At 45.6% G+C, this 21,718-nt stretch overlaps 1 protein-coding gene across 5 annotated transcripts in view; it reads left to right on the top strand.

Annotated features, from left to right (window-relative positions):
• NLRC5 (NLR family CARD domain containing 5) overlaps nucleotides 1-21,718 on the top strand; it is a 38,659-nt gene that overhangs the window by 7,172 nt on the left and 9,769 nt on the right. For 3 of the 5 annotated variants that reach the window (XR_016470828.1, XM_031615178.2, XM_031615179.2), the window contains 33 exons: nucleotides 17-79; nucleotides 2,609-2,674; nucleotides 3,285-5,040; nucleotides 6,033-6,116; nucleotides 6,437-6,520; nucleotides 6,601-6,684; nucleotides 7,549-7,638; nucleotides 8,390-8,440; nucleotides 8,879-8,944; nucleotides 9,134-9,217; nucleotides 9,758-9,841; nucleotides 10,959-11,048; nucleotides 11,671-11,736; nucleotides 12,245-12,325; nucleotides 12,712-12,795; nucleotides 13,198-13,281; nucleotides 13,817-13,906; nucleotides 14,031-14,078; nucleotides 14,493-14,567; nucleotides 15,584-15,667; nucleotides 16,184-16,267; nucleotides 16,758-16,847; nucleotides 16,956-17,018; nucleotides 17,204-17,287; nucleotides 17,755-17,838; nucleotides 18,239-18,328; nucleotides 19,069-19,134; nucleotides 19,229-19,312; nucleotides 19,396-19,479; nucleotides 20,028-20,114; nucleotides 20,508-20,588; nucleotides 20,866-20,949; nucleotides 21,479-21,559. Coding sequence is in view for 4 of the 5 variants with exons in the window: in XM_031615178.2 (XP_031471038.2) it covers nucleotides 17-79; nucleotides 2,609-2,674; nucleotides 3,285-5,040; nucleotides 6,033-6,116; nucleotides 6,437-6,520; nucleotides 6,601-6,684; nucleotides 7,549-7,638; nucleotides 8,390-8,440; nucleotides 8,879-8,944; nucleotides 9,134-9,217; nucleotides 9,758-9,841; nucleotides 10,959-11,048; nucleotides 11,671-11,736; nucleotides 12,245-12,325; nucleotides 12,712-12,795; nucleotides 13,198-13,281; nucleotides 13,817-13,906; nucleotides 14,031-14,078; nucleotides 14,493-14,567; nucleotides 15,584-15,667; nucleotides 16,184-16,267; nucleotides 16,758-16,847; nucleotides 16,956-17,018; nucleotides 17,204-17,287; nucleotides 17,755-17,838; nucleotides 18,239-18,328; nucleotides 19,069-19,134; nucleotides 19,229-19,312; nucleotides 19,396-19,479; nucleotides 20,028-20,114; nucleotides 20,508-20,588; nucleotides 20,866-20,949; nucleotides 21,479-21,559 (4,276 nt within the window). In the remaining variant the exon portion in view is untranslated. Of the gene's footprint in view, nucleotides 1-16; nucleotides 218-2,608; nucleotides 2,675-3,284; nucleotides 5,041-6,032; nucleotides 6,117-6,436; nucleotides 6,521-6,600; nucleotides 6,685-7,548; nucleotides 7,639-8,389; nucleotides 8,441-8,878; nucleotides 8,945-9,133; nucleotides 9,218-9,757; nucleotides 9,842-10,958; nucleotides 11,049-11,670; nucleotides 11,737-12,244; nucleotides 12,326-12,711; nucleotides 12,796-13,197; nucleotides 13,282-13,816; nucleotides 13,907-14,030; nucleotides 14,079-14,492; nucleotides 14,568-15,583; nucleotides 15,668-16,183; nucleotides 16,268-16,757; nucleotides 16,848-16,955; nucleotides 17,019-17,203; nucleotides 17,288-17,754; nucleotides 17,839-18,238; nucleotides 18,329-19,068; nucleotides 19,135-19,228; nucleotides 19,313-19,395; nucleotides 19,480-20,027; nucleotides 20,115-20,507; nucleotides 20,589-20,865; nucleotides 20,950-21,478; nucleotides 21,560-21,718 lie in introns of those variants that run through there. The other 2 variants (XM_090149814.1, XM_090149815.1) reach the window with 2 other exon arrangements.

Here is a 21,718-nt window from a genome sequence, read left to right as displayed (position 1 = left end):
CATTCAATTCCTTTAGGTAACTCGACTCAGAAGCAAGAAGTGCACACAGATGCAAGTGACCAGTCCTCTATGCCAAGAGGTAAGGCTGAAACAGACCCATGATGCTATCAATGGTCTTGGAATGTATCTGTTCTGCCTGTGGGCTGGACAAGGCTACAGATGTCCCACATACTGGCTACAGCACTGGCAAGGTGATCCTCACACATTGTAACTTCAGGTTTGTTTTTTCTGTTGGTGCTTTCCAGATAAACATCTCCTGTTTCATTTTCTTTCCATGCGTTTCAGAATAGCCCTTTTGGCCCTGGCTCTGATGAGGAACCCACTCAGTTTCTCTTTCCAGGGAATCTCCCATCCACCATGCGAAACCCCCACTTTTTACAGCTATACTATGGTTGGCTCACTGAGAAGTGGAGGAAGTTGATTTGGCTTTTAAAGAATCAGCAGACAGACTAACCTGGAGTCGATCCAGGAGAAACCATTCGAGGAGTGCTGGAATCTGAGCTGAAAATAGTGGGTGGTAATAAGTCTAGGGCTATTTTCAGGGATGAACTTAGGACTGTGGACTTCCAGCTATGCAGATTGTGAAATGAGGGATCCCTCCTCTTCCCCTAGAACTCTGCAGTGGGATCATTGGACATCATCACCTTTGGTGCAATGTGAAAATGCTGTCGGTTTGGGGCACCACTCAGCACTGTCCCTGGGCCCTCATGTTACAGCTGCTGGAGGAACTGGAGGCTGCTAAAATCTGAGTTGCCTCCTCAGTTTCCAGGTTTTCAGCCTCCAGAAATAAAAGAGCAGCCCAGGCCCTCCCAGTGTGAGGAGTCCCGCAGCAGAAGGATACGCAGAGGATGTGAATCTGACATCCAGCTCACTGAATGCTTGCAGCAAAAGGAACCAATCCAAGTCATCTGCTGATTCATGTTCATGCTGAAAGCAGCCAACGGTTTGCTGTGTCATTCTGAGATGTGTGAGGGAGGAAAACAAAGCAGTAGGAAAAGAGGCCTTGCATTCTGCAGGCTGCAGCACAGAGGAGTTCCTGAGCCATCAGCCTGGCAGTGCAGAGAGCAAAGTGGAAACCTTGGGTCCTCTAGAGGTGCTTAATATTGCTGTCAGGGTGCTGGATTGCCCATTGGTAAAACACTGGCAGCAGCAGGATCTTCTTGCAGAGCTGCCTGTGATCCTTGCTGAGGTTTGCTCAGTGCTTTTTATGTTTGCAAGCAGGCTTTTAGCACTGCACTCCCTGAGCAGCAAACACATCTTAGTCATTGGTGTTTCCTGTTCCTGCTCTCTTTCAGGTCCATCCCGCGGGCTTATCCTGCTTTGGGTGGACTTGAATCCTGAGGAGGAGTGGAGAATAATTCAAAGAAACTGGGCTGTAGGCTTTGCTACAGCGGGTAGCTGGGATGTGTGTCTCTCTACGTGGTATAATCTCTTGTCTCAAGTTTGGCACTCTTCTTCCATACGCTCAGAATCACTTCCTCCATGCCCTACGTAACTCTCCAGTGCTTGTTCAACTACACTGTATGCAGACCTATCTACTTTTGTCTCTTACCTTGAACTATACATTGAAAACATCTCTCTTTCTTTTTTTTTTTTCTTTTTTTGACATTCCAGCAGCTGTGGTGCCAATGGGGTCACTTCCTAGGATGCCTTTTAGTGGTTGTTTTTTGGCTGAGGTTCTGGCATTGCTCTGCAAACAAGGGACAGAGCAAAAGAATCGTTTACTAAACTTAATGCATTAAACATCATCCATCCAAACACGTGCCTTTTAAAGTTCATGTAGTTTCCTGCAAAGAGTTTCAAAGCAGGTTGTACCATTACATCTACTTCTGATCTCCCAGCTGTCGGAGGCTGAAAATGATCAACATTTGGTCATTACTGAAGTGAAGTCAAAGTCATGTTCCAGTATCAGACAGATGTTGATTTCTTGTATCTGGTCATGTGTCCCTCAGGGAGATAGAAGGACCTGCTCAATTTTTCTTCAAAAACACCCAAGTAGGTTGAATAAGAAAGTAGTACATCACGCTGCGGTAGGCACAGCTGATGTTATAAACCTATATGAACTGAATAAACCGAAGTGCTGGAAGCTTGGAAAACAATTGCCTGGAAAGCAATGGAGCTCAGGGGGCTCCGTTCCTCATTAAGCAGCCCGGACCCTAAGGGAGCTGCAGAGTGTTTGGGCCTTAAGGACCAGGCTGAGCTGACTTTCTGAGTGACAGTCATAGGGGTGAGAAGGGACCTCTGGGGATCATCAATTCCAACCTCCCTGCCAAGGCAGGTTCCCTAGAGCAGGTTACACAAGAAAGTGTCCAGATACTTTGAATGTCTCCAGAGAAGGAGACTTCTCTTCCTTGGCCTTTTGGTGAAGACCAAGTATAGAATCTGTTCTTGTTGGTTTAACTTTCAGTAGTTGGATGCATGACTGCATTTACTTCAGCAACTGCAAAAACAGTTGTGTAAGCTCAGCTTGAATTTCCAAATAGTTTTCTCTCCCTGATTTTGCTCCTTTTTTCAGTTCCCTGGATGCTTTGCTGAAGAGCCTTGCCCAGCTGTGTGTAAGCTGACATTCCAAGTGCTGTTCTGATGTGTGTCTGGCTTTGCTTTTCAGGGTTGATGCGCCGCCGCCGTAGCAGCTGCCCCATCAGTGATAAGGATGTTAAACAACAACGCCTGGGTATGTTGATATGCAGAAGCAGAGCAGTGATGGGTTTCCCTCTGAGGAAGCAACCTGTTTAAAACTTCCTTGCATAAGTAGTCAGCAAACCAATTTCCTGCATTGAGGCAAACTTCTGCTTTGTGGCTGCAGAAATTCTTATGCAACAGGTTCTGAAATGTATCAACAGTGGGACCTGGCTGGGGATGCAGATGGCATATAAGGACTCGTAAAGCATTCAGCTGTTAATCTTCTCTGTATTTATTTGTTGTTTTCTTTTCTTTTTAAACCAAATTGGGAGATATGGTGATGATTTAAAACCTTCTAAAGGCTCCCCACGTTAAAAACGTGTATGGTTTCAGCTCACTATAAAATAGAATGGTAACTGAATGGATGAGTGATGACAAAATCAAGTCACAGTAAATCCAAGAAAGACTCAGTGATCTGAGCAGGCCTGAGGGCTGTATAACACTGGTGCAAAACAGGAAAAAAACGTGTTATTTTTATGTGTCATCTCTAGCTGTGTGAAGCAGCCTCTGATCAGGGCCGGGGTTTCTCTGTGAGCGCAGTGTTTTTGATCTGTTAGAGCTCAGAGCTAACTTTGCACCCCCGACTTGCTCTGCTTTCTCAGATTCAGCTGAAAAGTATCGACGTCTTCTCGTTGACTCCATCTGCAAGAGGTACGGAAGCAGGAGAGCAGCAGGAGCAGCAGCACAAGAGCCAACGCAGCCTCTGGCTTTCAGCCAAGCCTTTGTCAACCTCGTTCTTCGGCAGAGCAAAGCCTCCCGATTGAAAGAGAGAACAGATAAACCCCGGGAGGATGTGGCCAGTGCCCCCGAGCCAGAAGAATGTGTGGATACAGCTGTGAGAGTGTCAGATCTGTTTGGTAGCGTGGTCCGGTCGGGTACAACGAAGGTGATTTTTTTGTTTGGTAAACCAGGTACAGGCAAGACCATGCTAATGCACAGGATTTGTCAGAAGTGGGCAGAAGGTGTCTTACATCAGTTTCTCTTCACTTTCCTGTTTGAGTTCCGGCAGTTGAATTTACTAAAAAGAAAGCTGACTCTGAAGGAGCTTTTGTTTGACCTGTTTCTTCAGCCAGAAGACAGCCCTGATGCAGTGTTCCAGCACCTCCTGGAAAACGCCCAGCGTATACTGATCATCTTTGATGGGCTGGATGAGTTTGCGGGTAACATGGATGTGTCATCATCTTCTAAAGGAAGCTTGAATCGTAGCTCCAGTATGTCCATATCTGAACTCTTTGCAGAGCTTTGTCATGGGAACCTCCTGCCTGGTTGCACGGTGTTGGTCACCAGTCGCCCTAAGAGACTCCCCGACTTCTTGATAAACACAGTAGATTTGCTGGCAGAAGTTTGGGGGTTTGATCACGAGAAGGTTGAGGAATATGTCAGCCATTATTTTCGTCATCATTCATTCAAAGAGCAAGCCATCGCTCACCTGAAGAACAACACCAAGCTCCTCAGCATGTGCCAGATCCCTGCTCTGTGTTATGTTGTCTGCATCTGTTTGGAGTATTGGCTCCTTAAACATCAGATGAGCGTGGAACTTCCTCAGACCATGACACAGTTTTATATCAAAATGCTTCTCATCTTCATAAACAAGCAGCAGGGAGAGCATGCAGGCGATGAGAAGGCTCAGCTGAACAGTAACAAGAAGGCCATTTTGGGTCTGTGTGATCTTGCACTGAAAGGGCTGGAAGCTAAGAAGCTTGTGTTTTACGTTGGAGATATTCCAGAGCACGTGAAAGAATTTGCTTCCTTGCATGGTCTGCTGACTGTTTTTGAGGTGAAGACGAACAGCACTCACCCCGAGACTGGCTATGCCTTTGTGCACCTGAGCCTGCAGGAGTTTTTCGCAGCCCTGTGTCTCATGATAAGCAAGAACGTGGACAAGAGCCACCTGAAGAGGAAGTTATCTCTGAAGTCGAAGTGGACATTAAGGAATGAGGCAAAGACCGAGTTCATGGAGAGCTTTCACATCTTCCTCTCAGGCTTGTCATCCAAAGAGTGTAGAACGTTTCTCATGTTGCTAGCTGAACAAAGTGAAGCTTGGGTGCAGGATAAGCAAGATGCAATCCTTCAGTCCCTCAAGAAACTGGCAGCCACTCAGCTGACCGGGCCCAAAGTCATTGAGCTCTGCCATTGCACGTTTGAAACTCAGGGCCTTGAGGTAGCCCAGCACATTGGGAGCCTGCTGAATTTCAAGTATGAGTTTAAAAACTTCAGACTGACACCTCTGGACATGTCGGCTTTGGTTTTTGTCATCAACTCGGGCCAGGATGTGACTCGTTTGGATTTTGCAGGGTGCCCCTTAGACACAGACTGTTTGGAGATGCTGGCCGGCTGTAGGAATGTGGAGCATCTGAGGTAAACGTGCAGTGTGCTGGGAGCTGGCAGGGCAAGCCTAGCATTTCTGTTTAAAAGGGGACAGAAGGAGGATGTGAGAAAACAACAACTTTGACACCAGAGAAATTTAGTAAATAATGTATTTCATAGAGTCATAGAATGGCCTGGGTTGCAAAGGACCACAGTGCTCATCCAGTTCCAACCCCCTGCTATGTGCAGGTCGCCAACCAGCAGCCCAGGCTGCCCAGAGCCACATCCAGCCTGGCCTTGAATGCCTGCAGGGATGGGGCATCCACAGCCTCTGGGCAACCTGTTCCAGTGCCTCACCACCCTCTGTATTTATAAGTGGCTGGAAGATATTAAGGTGATAAATCCATTCTGGCTGGTTTTTTATTTTTTTGTTTGGACTAAAGCAGTGAAAGCAACAAGGTATTTAGCCTAAGAGATGAGGAGGAGAATGATAAGTGTTTCTTGGCATTAAAAGGCAATATGAATCTTGGCAAGCAAATGAGAAAATTATGACGAAGTCACCATAAACCAGGTGAACAGGAGATAACAGCTGCAATCCAAGATGCCCTCCCTACCTGTACTTTGCTGTAATGCTGGAGGGAGTTTCCAAGTAGGATCTCTTGGGATTTTTCTATAGAAGTCTCTTCTATATAATCTCCCCCATAACAGAGGTACTTTGCCTTCAGACTTTGTATCTTTTATATCTGGAAAACGTTGGTTACTTTGCCATTCAAACTTACAGCATCTTAACTGGAGTCATCCTGCTTGTGACTTAGTAGGTAGGTGCCACTGTTCCAAAAGGCAAAAGCTTTCTGTCCTTTTAGTGCTCGCAGTTAATGTGCAAGTTTAATGGTTTTTTAAAAACCAGATTCCACCAAAAAAGAACACGACACAGCATCTGTTATAAAATCAATTCAACACATGTTTTTTGTCACGTTTTCACCTGCTCTGTGGGCTACTTTCTTTGTTGTATTTAAATTTTTCCCCTTTTCTTTATGTTTTAGCTTTCGCAGTAGGAGATTTGGTGATGACTTTGCTGCTGCGCTTTCAAAGAGCTTAGGACAAATGGGGAGCCTGAAGAAACTAGAGTAAGTCTGCTTGTAAGGTCTGAGCCTCCTCTGCTGCGTCTCTGTCTCACAGGTCAATCACTCACTCACTCAGGGCTGATCATACAGAGCCACACAGAGCAGCACAAACATCTGTGGCTCTTGTTTTCTACCACCACCTCCTAGCAGGAGGAGTTTTGCTCTGCCCTGGCTAAAGAGCAGCAGAAAGTTGGTTGCAGGTCGCAGAGTCAGACAGCATCTTCTGTGTGTGTATGGTGCAGGCACACGTCTGGGATGGGTTTGCCATGTGCTGCACAGATGCTAGTCTTCCCTCTGCTTGATTTGATGCTTTCTTTTTCCAGGGTGACAGGTGGGAGCATCACAGCTGTGGGGCTGACTGATGTGGTCCGAGCTTTGTCACACTGCCTGCAGCTCGAGGAACTAAAGTGAGTGTGGTGTGGCAGTGCCACTCAAATCAGCTGTACATTTGGGTTTGGGGTGCTAATGAGATCCAATCTGTGTGCAGCTTGCAGGACAATCGGATACAGAATCCAGACGTAAGGACAGTGATGGAGCTGTTTTCCAGAATGGAAAAGCTAAAGAAAATAGAGTGAGTAAAAAAGACTTAAATGTATCAAAAATGTTAGCTGTTATGAAGCCAAGCACAGCATCAGAGAGAGCTTAAGAGAGAGCATCAGAGCAGGGTTGATGGGTGGTAAGGGCTGGTATTAGTAGAGGTGCCACTAGAGGACATGTGGGACAGTTTTCCTCTTCTCCCTCCTCACCTCTCTTCCCCTTGGTCAGGCTCAGGTGGAGATTCCTGAGCTCTGTAAGAGCAGATGGCTCACTCCCTCTCTTCTAAGCTTTCCTTTTAGCCATCTTGTCCTCTCCTGTCCCTCTGGGAAGGCAAAACCAGGCCACTGCCCACCTACCTTGGTTAAAAGGGGGACACTGCCCTTAAAGGGCATCCCATACCCCTGGGTTACAAGCAGGTGAATCCAATATACCTGCAGTTCCTGCTGGGGAGGGGAAAAATGGTGAATGCACCTGCTCCTCTGCTTTCCTGAAGTGCTGGATAATGCTTCTGGGAAGTGTCACTGCTTGCCCAGTGGAGCATCTTATCTTACAGAGAAGTTTGAAGGGCAGTGCAGTTGTAAGTCACGTTCCCTCACATGTTTCTGATACATGTAGGCAGTGTTATTGTTATGATTACATTGAGGTTCATAGGCGGTCTATGGTCCTGAGGTTCTGTAGAAGCAAGATGTTAAAAGGTTTAGTGAGGTCTGACAAGCAGTGAAACAGCATAAATGTGTGGTTAAAGGGCAGATCCTCAAAGCATTGCAGGTATTGTGGTTTCAGGTGTGCTCCTGAGAGTTTTGGAGAACCTGCAGGGTGTGGGACTGTGCACAGAGGGCATTTGGGTAACAAAGGACCATGCCCAGCATCTGAAACTGTCTTCTTCCTCACTCCACAGTCTGAGCAAGAACAATCTTTCCTTGAATGCTGTTCTCCTTTTGGCCAAAGAAGTCACTGTGTGTCAGAACACTACTGAGCTACAAGTCAGGTATCAGTGCATGAGAGCTCTTACCAAAATACATTGTCTCTGTAGGTGATGGCTCTATCAATGGGAACTGCTTTACAGTTTATTTGTGGATTAATCAAAATCAGTGAAAGATGACTTTTACTCCTTTTTGTTTTCTGTTTGAAACACAAAATGTGAATCAATCATGTTATGGATTCGCTGCTTGCATTTTTTTAATAGATTTTTTTGTCTCTAAATTGATTTGCAGATATGGTATTTCTTCATCTGTAACAAAATCTAAACTTGCTTTTAAGCTCTGCAGTATATCAATGAGGAAATTCTTCACCAGCATAATAACAGATTTATTTTTGCTTTTGTCGGTCTAGGATGAAAGAGAAATGTTTGAACCTTAGCTCATATGCTTTTGCCATAAGTGTAATAGGCCAAGTTAATCCTTGGTGTAACTCAGGGGAAGTCAGACTGCATACAGCTTTTTCTCATTTTTTCTTGCTGGAATGGAGTTTCTACAGAACCTCTGTCCAACACATGGCTGGCTTTGCAAAAAAAAAACCCAACCCATTTCTTCTTAACCACATTTCTTTTATGTGTGTGCCAACATAGAGGTATGGTGCTGCCTTCCAGCCCCATGGCTGCTTTTTAGCTTGTCTATGGCAACGTGCTCACATGACTCTTTAGCACCCAGGGAGCAGCTTTGGTCCTTACTGAGCTCCTCTGCTGAAGAAATGACATCCTTCTACCTGTGTCCTAACACTGGCTTTGATCTCATTTTCAGGAAGGACACTGTGATAATACATTTCTCGGGTACATCTGGGAAAGTTCCAAGGTGAGAAACTACACTTGGTAGTGTTCAGCTCGCTGTGCTTTATTCAGTTCTGCTGGTTTAAACCATCAGCTCAGTGTCACTCTAAACCACTTCAGGAGAACTGATTGCCTTGCATCTGGCAAAGCTTCCTGTAGTGGCACAGTCTCACGTGAAGGCAAAGCATCCTGTGTCGTACTAGTGCCTTTGATTTGGAAGTCAGAAACTGAGTTGATTCAAATATAAAGAAATCCCACGTGGGCACCCCCTGTGCTGATGGCTCCCATCTCCTGATGGGGGTTTTCTGGCCTTGAAAATCATTTAGCCTGGCTTGGAAGGGTCGGGCAGAGCCCACAACTCGTTTTTTCTTCAAGAAAGCTCAGAGAAAATGTTAACCAGGTCCTAATTCCTTAGATGCTTTGTGAAGGCATGTTGAAAGCCAAATATTTTGCTTTTTTATAGGTCTTTGGATTTGAAGTGGGAACAAAACAAGGAATGTGCGACTCCAACTAGACATCTGAGGTTGTGGTAAGAGAAGGCTCTGAAATTCCTCCTGGTTGATGGGTTGATGAGAACAGAAAAACTCAAGAGCGCTGTCTGCATATGCTGAGGCTGGAAAACATCCCTCTCAGCCCTGGCTCTGTGTGCCTTCATCTGAAAAGAGGCTCCAGAAATGCCAGCTTCCACTGTCCCCTCATTAACCTTCTCTGTTCCCAGCTTGCAGGCTCGCAGCTTGTCCTCACAACATGCAAAGGAGATTGTGTCCATTCTCCAGAGTTACCCACACCTCTCTGAAGTGGAGTAAGTGCACCTTTCCTCCCTGTTGTGTTGCTATGAGTGAGGGCAGGAAGCAGGGTGTGTTAGAGACAGAAGGCAGTGAGACCCCAAGGGAGGAACCCAGCACACTGTGTTGTGTCTGGTGAGATTTCGGTGGGTGAGGTTCAGTGGGAGCTGAATGCTGAGCAGCTTTTGATTCCTGTGACAACTAAACTCCAATTTTCCAGCTCGCTAACTTGAAATTGAGATGGAGAACTTTCTTATCCAGTGTTTCCTTCCATCCTTCCTTCCAAGGAGCAGTAAACACTCGCTCAGTTGGTTTCTTGCTTTGCCCTTCCAATTAAGTTTTTTATAATGTTAGATGTTTCTAAGACATGAATCTTGCTTCTCTAGGGATAAAACTCATAGTCTGGAGTTGCTTCATGCAGAGATATATAGGGGAGATTGCTCTGAAACAAAAGAACTGTCCGGGCAAAAAAATAATTAAAAAACACTTAGGGAAAGCAAGTAGATTTTGAGGGCTTTGTTGTTTATACTGTCCCTACTAACTGAAAAATGCTTCAGTTTATCAGAAAACAAGCTTGGGGATGAAGGCTGCAGTTTCCTGCTGGAAAGCCTCTCCTGGATTTCCATTTCAAAGCAGCTGAAGTAAGTATTGCCTCATACAAAAACAAATTGCCCTTTTTTTTCTTGAGCTTGGGTTATAGAGGGGTGCTGAATAGGAGTTCAGGAGGCAAAGACCTCACCCAGACCAGCATTGCAGAAGCAGCTGTGAGCACTACTGGGGAAGGATGGGATTCATTCTGAGAGGCTGTTCAGGCTGAAGCTGGGTCACGTGCTAAGGGTATAGCACTCAGAAATGGGTCTGAGTGCATCCAAAGTGCCATTTTATTACAATCCCTTTCTCAGGTGTAGTGGTCCTGTGTATTTTGCTCCATGTCACTTCTGTAATGCAGTGGGTTCAAGCATGCAGCACAGTCATGACTGCTTTCATCAAGACAAACTTAATATGAAAAACTTTTCATCATGAAAAACTTAACATGAGCCAGCAGTGTGCCCTTGTGGCTCAGAAGGCAAATGGGATCCTGGGCTCCATCAAAAGAGGGGTGGCCAGCAGGGACAGGGAGGTGATTGTTCCCCTCTACTCTGCTCTTGTGAGGCCCCAGCTGCAGTACTGCGTCCAAGTGTGGAGCCCCCAGTACAAAAAGACAGGGAGCTGTTGGAGAGGGTCCAGAGGAGGGCCACGAAGATGATCAGGGGACTGGAGCACCTCCCCTGTGAGGACAGGCTGAGGGAGCTGGGCTTGTTCAGCCTGGAGAAAAGAAGGCTGTGGGGTGACCTCATTGCAGTCTTTCAATACCTAAAGGGAGCCTACAAACAGGAGGGAATCAACTCTTTGAAAGGGCAGATAACAGCAGGACGAGGGGAAATGGTTTTAAGTTGAGGGAGGGGAGATTTAGGTTGGACATCAGGGGGAAGTTCTTTACTATGAGATTGGTGAGGTGCTGGAACAGCTGCCCAGAGAGGCTGTGGATGCCCCGTCCATCCCTGGAGGTGTTCAAGGCCAGGTTGGATGGGGCCCTGGGCAGCCTGGTCTAGCATTAAATGAGGAGCTTGGTGGCCCTGCATGTGGCAGGGGGTTGGAGATTCATGATCCTTGAGGTTCCTTCCAACCCTGGCCATTCTGTGATTCTGTGACAGTCCTTCTGTGTGTTCATTGCACGTGTGATTTCAGTAACCATGTTTGCCTTTTTCTCTTTCTTAGTCTGAGTCACAATCTGCTTTCTGTTAACGGCATTTACAGTCTGTTGAAGGCAGTGAGTACCTGTCAGAAGGTGATGGAGGTGGAAGTCAGGTAAGTCTTGAAGAATCCTATCTGAGGCTAATCCCAAAATCTGAGAGTTGGGTTCTGAGAGCTGTGTTAACTCACCTCAGGATAGGGACAAGTAAAGAATGTGCAAAGATGGTTACTACCATTTACCTGTGATGACACATCATTGCAAGGTGATTCTGTCTGAGCCACCATCCAGAATTTGAGAAGGTGCAGGACTGTGTGCCCTGTAATGCTTTGAGGCATGCATGGATTGAGTTTTAGACTCATTTCTGTGCTCTGCCTTGGAAGTTTTGGAGAGACAGTCTCTGTGCAGTATGAGAAATGGTGACATCTACTGGAGCTGAGCTGAAAGTTCTCCTCTTAGTATTTTCCCTTGGAAACACCCTAGGATTCCTGTGCAACAAATTTGTCTGCACTTTTTCTAACTATTTGGAGAAACTGAGTTATCAGATATTGCATAGTTTTATTCAGCCAGGATTTAAAACTAATGGAGATCTTTTGCTTGCTTTGGGAATAGTTTAGATGATCAGTAGCACTGAGATGTTAGGAGCAGATCTCTACCAACACCAAGCGTTCAGAAAATAAGAATTAATTTCAATAACCAAAATGTGCCATTGATTGATCTATTTTCTTCTTTACTCAGCCTTTATCATAACACTGCAGTCCTGAGGTTTACAGAAGATGGAGAATTTGTTTCCCCTCCTCCTGGGTAAGGTGTGCGTGGACATACGTGGGTGGTGTTTTTTCTTTTATTTCTCAGCATCTTCTTTAGTTTTTACATCCCCTTTTGGCACCAGGGGGGACACTTCAATTCTTTCTTTCCTCTGAGTCTGAACTTAGTACTCTCCCCTGGTTTTCTTAGCTATTTTGAATGTTTTCCACTGGCTTCTGTAAGGCACCAGGTGAAATTCAAACTCAGATATTTTGGCATTTGGATGCTTTATTTACTTATGACCAGGTTCCTTTTGCTGAGACACTCTTTGTGCACAGTTTGTTCAGGTAAAAGCTGAATGCTCCATCAAATTGTAGCTTAGATGGGAAGTCTGTCATATTCCTCTTGTCCCCAGTCTCCTGCACTCTCAGAGTGTTGGGATACTCACTGAAAGAAAGAAAAGCCTGCTATGGACAGGAAGATATGGGTGTGGGTAGAGCCAGGGGAGCCCTGGGAATCTGCCAGATTGCCGAAGCCTGAATGTTTTATCCTTGTGCTCACTTAGTAGGGAAGAGTCTTTGTACCTTACTGATGACCAACAGGATGACAAAGAAAACCAGACACCTATTCCCTCCAAAAAAATAAGGTACTGTTGCAAATTTCCATTGTATTTCATTTATTTCCCATATCTGTATACTACAGCTGATGAAACCGCAACTCTGAGTTTAAATGATGAACTGCAAGAGAACTGATAAAGACCCATTCAGTCATCACTGTGCTCACAGTCCTAGCTTGCAGCTCTAGAAGCTCTGTGGTTAGTGTTTGTGGGCTTCTACAGCAGTCAAAGTAGCTTGTGGGCTGTGCTTTCTCATTGACAGCATCAGCGTGATGATTGTGTGGTACTGCATCAGCTTCCACGTGGCAGCTGGAGAAGACTGGTGGTGACAGAGCTTGTGGCACTGCAGGGATTTGCTGCTGTTAGTAGGGGAAATGCAATGGAAGCTGGACTATTGATTTCTCTTTTTCCCCTAGGTTGACCGACTGTCATTTTCAAGCCAGCGACCTGGAGGAGCTGTGTGCAGTCCTGAAGGAGTGTGGCAGCATCTCTGAGCTGGAGTGAGTCCTTCATAACTCCTGCACTCTTTATCTGCAGTTTGTGGGGGTACTGTGAAAATGCCATTCATCTGTGCCAGTGTGTTGTACAGAGAACGTGGCATAGACACAGCTTTACGTGGGCTGGTATCCTTTGTCAAGGAGGCATGCAGTTGTAGTGCTCTCTGAAGGCAAAGGTCACAACTTAGACATCCAGAAAGGGGCTGTTTGATCACTTAGCCTGCCTTCAGGTGGCACAGAAGCTGTAAAATCTTGCCTCGTGTTTTTGGCCCTGGGGCCATTTGGGACCTAAGCTGCAGAGGATGAAGAACGCAGACCTTCTGCTTTCAGAGCTCTTGCTGCTAAGAGTTAATGGTGTCTGTTGTTTTTGCCTGTGAAAATTAAATGCCTTTCTTTAAATCCTAGCCTCTCAAATAATAATCTGGGAGATGAAGGACTTGCACAGCTGTTGCAGTTCCTCCCGAATCTGAAAATGTTAAGGTCACTCAAGTGAGTAGCTCACATTTCTCTTTACTCATGGATGCGTTTTTTTGGGAGTATTGGTACTGGAAGCACAGTCTATATTTAGGAAGGGCTGTGAGGATCAAGTGAAGTTACAGTTTGTGTTTTGCAAGTGTGGATCTGCTGCGCCCTCTGGTCTTTCCTCATCTCTATTCCAGTACAGATTCTTGCCTTGCATCACTATTTTAAAACACAAGGAATTTCATTAAGCCTAAGAAAAAAACTTTTCTGTTGAGCACAATCAGGCACTGAATGCAGTAGCCCAGAGAGACTGGATTCTCCATCTTTGGAGATGTTCAAAACGATGTCCTGAGCAGTCTGCTCTGAGCAGGGTTGGGATAGGTCATCTGCACAGCTCAGCTCTGCAGGACTTGTGTCTGCAGAACTTGGAAGCTTGAAAGCACGGGAAGGAAGGTGAGAGAGAAGCACCTGAGGATGATGGACAAGGATCTCTATTATTAGGTGACACAGTACAAATCAGTAGTTTTGCTTGCCACAGCTGATTTTTCTCTTCTTCCTGTAGGCTAAATAATAATCAGATCTCCCTGAGCTCTGTGTTCTGCTTAGCTGAGTCCTTACGTACACTGGAACACATTGAAACAATAGACCTCAGGTATGACCAAGAGTACTTTTCCTGTCCTTTTCTGCTATAAGACATCAAACTGTGTGTTTTCAGGAGTAATACAGGAGCTCTTGACTTCAAACTCCATCCTAATTCTGTTCTGCTCTGGTTACAGCCTAGGACGCATGCAGGTGGTTCATCTAACCTTTGGGGACAGAATCAGGTAAAATCATATCCACTGATCCATTCAAAGCCTTTCAAACTCCTTACAAGATCTCATATAAACGTAGATGTGTTTGTCCCCAGGTTGTGCTAATTAAAGAGTTGTCTGGCTGCAAGCTGTGGTGGTGGTGGTGGGAGTGGGGTGATCCTCTAGGCCTGATTGAGGCTGTGGAGCAGACAGCAGTATCCCAGTGATGAGGGATATGCCAGGTCAGAGCAAAGGCCCACAGTGGCACCTAGATGCAGTGCTCTGAAGGCTGGGAAGAGGGATTCTAAGACCCTTCTTCTGGGAACAGCAGACCATGGAGCGGGTGGAGCTTGGAGACAGACTGGAACATGAGGCCACTGCCCTTCTGCAGTTACACGGGGGCAATGACATCAGCACAGCTGATGGGAGAAACTGTTCTTTCCCCAGGCTCAGAAGGACGAGCAGATGGAGAAGTTGTTTCCTGGTGCATCCAAAGCACGTAACAAATGGACAGTGCTTTCGGTATGGCAGCCCAGCTTCATTTTATCACACAGAATGTAGGGAGAGTTGGCTATGGGACATGCCTGTAGTGTAATGTGTGGACCAGACCTGTGCCTCCAGCTGTTTCTCCTTCTCCTGCCTTCAGTGGCAGACTCTGCTTTCTTGGGAAGAGACTTCTTTCCCCCATTTCCATCCCACTGATTGTGAAGAAATGGGTCTGGGAGGGAAAGATGGCATCTCTTCTACATGGAACCACTTCTGGAATATGTTTGTCTTTAATCTCTTTCTCTCTCTTCAGTCTTCTTCCCTGTTAAAACTGGTCAGGGTGTCCATACCCCAAAATAACACTTGGTCACAAGGTCTTGGCTGGCATAATTTGACAAAGCCTTGCACAGATCAGGCCAGCTGGCATCAGCCTAGGCCAACAACCTTTGTGCTGTGCAGTGATTGGAGGGATGCAGTCATATCCTAGAGACAGATGGGTGAATAATACACCTTCTTGGGATAGACTTGGGGTGACCTCGGCTGCAAGAGTGTATGTGAAAATAAATAGTGCATATCCCATGCTCTACAGGGAAAGATTGTACCCATAGATAATGATGTGCAGCCTGGCTGACTACTGCATTCATCCCATGGAGGCCTGCCAGTGGGATGTTTATGATTTCCTTCTTGGAGAATGAGACAGGAAGCTCCCATCTCAACATTGCTCTGCGAGAAATGACAGTGCTGAGCAGCTTAAGGTGCTGTCCAGACAATTCAAGTACCTATGATGTATCTGTAGTGGGGCAACACCTGAAGTAATATGGTATTTTGGTGGCCTGGCTCTCTTGAATCAACTCAGAGTCAGTAAAAATCCTCTGGTTGTTACAGATTTTGACTCCACGGTCCTAGATTGCAGATAGCAAAATAAATGTAACGGAAGTAAGAGCGTTGCTAAGGGCCTTGTCCTGAGGAGCGTGGCTCTGGAATATGAAGAGGGTGTTCTCACACTGTGGTCATGGGAAATGTTGAGCTTCTGAGTGCTTTGTTTGCTTCAGTCTCAGGGACTGCATGGTGGGTCCTGAGGATGTGACCAGGCTGTGCCAGACACTGACACAGTGTACCCAGCTGACGGAAATCGAGTAAGTGTTGTGCACTCAGCCACTCTGTCTGTCTCTCCAGCCCACAGATATGATTCAGAGATGAGGTCAGCAGCTCTCCTTCGTGGAGCTGTGCCTGTGGCTCTCCTAAGCCTACTTTGTATGTAAATGTTACAGAACACTTATGCATCCTCATAGTATTCTTCAGACATAAGTGTTGGCCTCTGCTCCTGAAGGCTCAGGTTTACAGTATGTCCAAAGAGCACCTGGCCAGTAAGCCACGAACTCCTGAAAAGCTGGTCACTGCAGGCAGGAGATGGGCACTAGGAAAATTAGATTAATACTGCTCAAAATGATAATTGAGTAATAAAGAATAATTAAAAACACCCAGCATAATACCAGCACTACCTGCAGGAGGTGCATCAGTAGCAATATTTTATACTCTTGTAATCATGAAAAAATAAGGTTTTTAGGATGTAATGATCTTACATGCATGTAGGTATCACAGATATCCCTATACAGGTTCCCCTGTAACTTGATTCCTTCTGTGCTTTACAGTCTGTCTGGAAATGCACTGAGTTACCAAAGCATTGAGAGATTACTGAGCTTCCTGCCATACCTACGCCAGCTGACACTACTGAGGTAACGTCTGGGGTCTCTGCTTTCAGTGTTGCCATGAAGGATTCATTTAGAAAGTGCCAATTGCACTGCACCTCTTAGGAGCATTAGACAGAAATAGTAAGTTAAGAAGATAGGTAAAGAAAGTGCAGGCTCACTCAGAACGTTTCACATCAATACCTCTCTTATTTGAGAGCGAAAGCAGCACTGAATGTTTTTTTTAATGAATGCGTGCATTAATGCAGATAGAAAAGACCAGAGGACAAATACCTGCTCTAGGCCCCATGTCCCTGATAACCCTTGCTTAAACAGTCCCTTGGACATGATTTCCAGCATCCATAACAGGTGTCCATGGTCAAAGCCTTTGAATCTTTCTTCAGCGTTGTTGAATTAAATAGGGTGGATCCAGGCTTTTGCATCTCAGAGGAGACAGTGGGAATATTGAGCCGTGTATATAAGAACCATTCTTCCTGGGAGCTGATTTCATTCTTTTTTCTTCCTCTCTCCTTTTCAGTGTTAGGAACAACACATTTTCCCCATGTTGTGCTGTCTTATTTGCCAACTCAATCAATCTCTGTGAGCGCATCAGAAGGGTGGAAGTCCGGTAAGACTCTTGGGCTTCTTGGAGCCCAGCAGCTCAGCTTGAAAGGGATCACAGAGCTGTCATCTTTGAAGAGCATTGCTGAAGGACTGTCCTTTCTGTTTGCTTTAGGTCAAGTCAAAATGCTTTTTTACACTTAAGAACAAGCACGCAAAGCCAGAAGACATCCTGCAGGTACTGACATAGAACAGTGGCAGTTGTTTGTTCTGATTAGGCTTGTGCAAGTACTTAAATATTCTATTGTATGAAGACTGGGGGGCTGGTAGTCAGGGAGCTTTGTCTTGTCAACAAGGCTTTGGATCTCAATTCAGCAGCCTCAGTGGCTGGATGGGCTTTAATTCTTGCTGTGCCTTATGCAGGCTGATTGACTGTGCCATCGGCCAAAGGCAGATAGAGAAGCTCTGCAGAGTCCTGGAGCAGCATGGGTGGCTGGCAGAACTGGAGTAAGTGGTGTTTAGGTTGTCACCATCACCTTGAGCAAGAGTCATCCAAAAGAGCTGGGTCAGCATGGCTCAACATCACCCTGGTTTCCCTGTGTGTGTGTCTTCCTTCAGACTTTAGAAACTGATTTAGAAATTGATTAGTAATCACATGGCTCCTTTATGTATGTTGTAAGAGGGCTTGAGCTCGTGTAGGACAGCAACCTTGGGGTTTTTACTCTGTGGCCATTATGAGGTATTTGTTGCTTTCTTTGAGTTCTTCTTTGATACAGGACTCAGAGCTCTTTATCTGAGCTTGCCCCGGAGTTCATGCAGGTGGTAGTTTTGTAGGAGAGTAGTTCACAAAGGAGAAAATTTAAAAGGCTGAGAGGGGATCTAAATCCAGAAAGTACACCTCTTTCCTTTGAAGCTTCTCAGAATAGCATTACCACTCGAGTTTGGGTTCATAGCTTTGTCCTTTTGCCTTTCAGTCTCTCCAGGAATCAGCTGGGAGATGAAGGCCTGAGGTTCCTCTTGGACCACCTGCATCGAGTGCCTGTTACCTGTTCTCTCAAGTAAGAAACAGCTGTGAATCTGCAGGCTCAGGGAAACTCCTGAGCATCAAATGGAGCAGGAAGTGCCTGAGCAGAAAGGTTCTCAAACACAGTGCCTCATGAAGCTGGTTGTCATGCTTTTTGCCCAGTCCTACCTTGAGAGATAAGGTCTGGGTGAGCCAGAGTACAGCTCAAGAGCCCTCCACATGTACTGTGATAGAAACTGACTCAGTCCCCCAAGTCTTCAGTTACTCACCTCTCTGAGCACACTGTCTTCTTGAAGTTGGCTGTGTCTCAGAGGTGTTTCTTCCTGCTCTGCTTTCAGTGCCAGCTTGAATTTTGAACTGGAATTTCACCTCTCTGACTAAGGAACTTGGGGACAGCCCTGAATCTTAACACCTTTCTGTTCTCTTCTTTGCAGTCTCAGCCATAATCAGATTTCTCAGCGTGGAGTTTTGCATCTCATAAATGCCTTTTCCACTTCTGGAAACACCACTGAAGTTCAGGTCAGGTATGTGTCTCCTCACTCATTCCTGACTCTTCCCTACATTTTTTCCACTTAATTATCCTAAAGTTTGTGCAGGTTTAGAAAACAAGGGCCACATTTTGAGCTAACTCTACATGCAGAGCTTTTGCTTGTGTCCATTTCTACTGGCCAAACATGGCTCCAAAGAGGAAGGTAGCAGAACATTATTCCACAGGGCCAAGTAGTTTTGTGTATAAAGACACGCACATTTAGGTTACATACATCATAATTTTTGTTATGCTTATATCTGTAAATAAACCCCTCAGTGCAAGGGCAGCATCTGCTTCCTAAAGAATGTGGTTCCTAATTCACTTTAGTAAGTTGAGATTTCAGAGTTAGTCTCTGTCAACCAAACTGAACTAAGGGCAACTTTCATTCATTCCTGCTTTTGAATATAGGTGCCAAATCTCTTGGCAGAGTTATATTTAAGCAGCAGTTTTCTGTTTGAGCTCTCCCCAAAGCTTGGCAGAGGAGCAGAGAGTGCAGGGGCTGGAGGAGGCAGATGAGAGCAGGGCAGATCAGGACTGCTTCTCTAACTGTCAGTGCTGTCTTAGCATTAGTGTGACCTTATTGAAGCATTGAGTTGGTTTCTCAGCTGGGCCAGGTCACTCTGTCACTACTATGCTGCATTGTTGTGTGCAGTCTGATGTACTACTGAATTCTGACCATTGGGTAAATAGTTATTTTCTCTCCAAATCCTACACTTGTATCTCTTCTCTGTGCAGTCTGTGCTCCAAGGCAACTTTAATCATCAAGCTGACAAGCAGAGATGACCCAAGAAAGATCTTGAGGTAAACAATACAGATTTGTGCCTGAGATTTCTGAGTCAGAAAACCTGAACTGTTCGTAAAGAACTAACACCTTTCTTCTTTTGCATCCTTTCAGGCTCACAGAGTGCAGCTTTCAGCCAGAGCACTTGGAAAAGCTGTGGTTGGTCCTGCAGAACTGCACCAGTCTGACAGAATGCATGTGGGTGAACGGCTGATGGAAGGTCTGCTTGGGCCCATTGGGCTTGTTTGTAAGCCATTCATTACAATCATCTTTATTTCTAGATCCTGCAACAACAATGTGACAGTCGATGCTGCAGAGGGGTTTTTACGTTCACTGAGCAAAACTCCAGGTCCTCTAAAAATCAGGTATGATGTCACTGTGCTGCTTTAGATATTGATGTGGAGCTGCTCTGATGATCTTAAGGTCTTTCATCAAAAGCAACAGTGAACTGTGCTTCATAAGACAGGTAGTGATGGCCTGAGAAGTTCCCATGCAGGACTCTAAGTTATATTACAGCTTTATCTGCTTCATTCATTACGAACCATCATGTATAACTGTGGCAAGAAACTGTTCTGATTTTGTAGACTTCCACCTGCCTTACGAAGAAGGGTTTAATTCTGTGTGAACACCTTTTGCACTGTGTCCTCACCAGAGCATCCCACAGTTCTGCTGGTTAACATTAGAGCCACGAGAGCCAGGATTCTTTCGTTGCTGTCAGTGATATGCAGGCAGAAGTTGAAGTTTACATCCTCCTCTGTTTGTTCTTCATTTGCATCCTGTTTCCTCTGCAGACATTACTTTGATCAGCAAAGCAGCCTTTGTGTGTATATGGGGTGCTGAGCACTCAGCTGCCAGAGGAAGAGATGAATCTGTGCATGTGAATAAAGCAGTTCTGTTGTATTGTGCTTTGCAGCATAGAAGAGCCTTGGGTATGTAAGCTGAGTGTCACGAGCCTTCTTGAGCTGGCTGTCCAGACCCATGGAAACATCACTGCAATCACGTAAGCAACAGCTCAACTTTTAGTAGCTTGTAGATATTTTAGCCTGGATCTTTTAAGAGAACAGTATTGAAGCCAGCACCTTCACTTGTTCTTTTGTTCTCCGTTCTCTGACTGTATTGCATTTGTAAGCCAACTTGAATAGACCCAAATGTCTGGCGGATAGAAGTTCTTAGAAAGTTTGTGGTCACCTACTTTAGAAGGATCAATGGAAAGGAAATGCTGTTCTTGATCTTCCATAAGAGATAGGGTGCCCAGGAATTAATTTAAACATTGCACATGTATTCAGAGATGGGTGGTTAGCATGAATGCTAATCTCTACCCCATCCAGTGCTCCTGATTTTTATTCTGGGCAGCAAAGTAAATGCATGTTGTTCTCTGATCTCTGCCTTCCAGGATATGTAAAGAGAAAAGCCTCTTCCAGCTAGGTGTAAGGCTCCCACACTGCCTGGAGAAGGTGGGATCAGTCGTTAGCAGGTGAGAAGGCATCTCTTTGTTCAGCTTATTCTGCTGCTCGCCTTGTGATGAAAAATACTTCACAGTATCTGAGGCTCTCAGCTCCATGTGTTCAGTTTTGAGACGCCTCTGTATGGCACAGGCAGAGGGAAGCTTGCTCAGAGAGGGCACTTCCAAAGCCCTGATCCATTCCTAAGCCTATCTCCAGGGGCTCCAGCTGCTGCAGAGGGAACACTGTGTACAACAGTGGGAACTGCTGATCGACACTGATGCTGGTGGTGTTTTCTTTGTCTCACAGATTGAATTTGAATGAGCCAGAAATCAAACAGGCTTGCTTCTACCAAAAGGTTCGTGACAAATGCACCCAACTTCAGGAGCTGAGGTGAGTCATTAGGCATCTCAGAAGACTTTCTGGGGGGAAAAGGAGTGGATTTTCTTTTTATGGTCAGGATAGGGATGTATTACTCTCATACTGAGTAACACATTTTCCTGGGGATATCCTTTCTAACTTGAAGCATAGTAATATTGGTAGTGCTGGCTGCTCCAGACTTGCAGAAGCCCTGAGAGCATGCATTAAATGGAGGAAATCAAAGAGGGCAGGGGAGAGGCCAGTGCAAGGTCTGTGCTTGTCCTCTAGGTCCCCTAAATACAGTGTTTGGATGGGTAATAGAAAAGACCCCATAGAGGCTTCCTGGGGTATCCTCTGAAAGCATCTAACTCTCCCCTCTGACCAGCTAAGCTAATCTGTGCAGTCCTGTCGTGGCTGGGAGCTACTGTGGGGCCTCATCATGTGTCAATATCTTGACATTACATGAGTGTCCCAGCAATAATGGTGCTTTAGCTGTGGGCTTAATACAGACCTTTTGTCACCAGTGGGTCATCTTCTCACATCCATTGTTCTGTTCTTGCAGATGGTCTCATGTTGAACTTCACGATGACACAGAAATGCTTGTCAGTATTTTGCTACCTCTTCCAGATCTGAAGAAGTTTGAGTATGTCTCCAGCTGGGATTTCTTCCTTATGCTTTACAGTTTGTTCAACCCCATGCCTCACCCCGATCCTCTCTGAAATGCTCTTTGTCTGGAGTATGGCCATGAGCTTTGTGATCTCTGCTGAGCCACGTGAGGTTGTGTGCTGAGCAGCACTCTGCA

This window comes from Phasianus colchicus, chromosome 13 (assembly GCF_987193195.1).
Source record: "Phasianus colchicus chromosome 13, bPhaCol1.hap1.1, whole genome shotgun sequence".
Taxonomy (NCBI): Eukaryota; Metazoa; Chordata; class Aves; order Galliformes; family Phasianidae; genus Phasianus; species Phasianus colchicus.
This window is presented reverse-complemented; position numbering and strand designations above follow the sequence as displayed.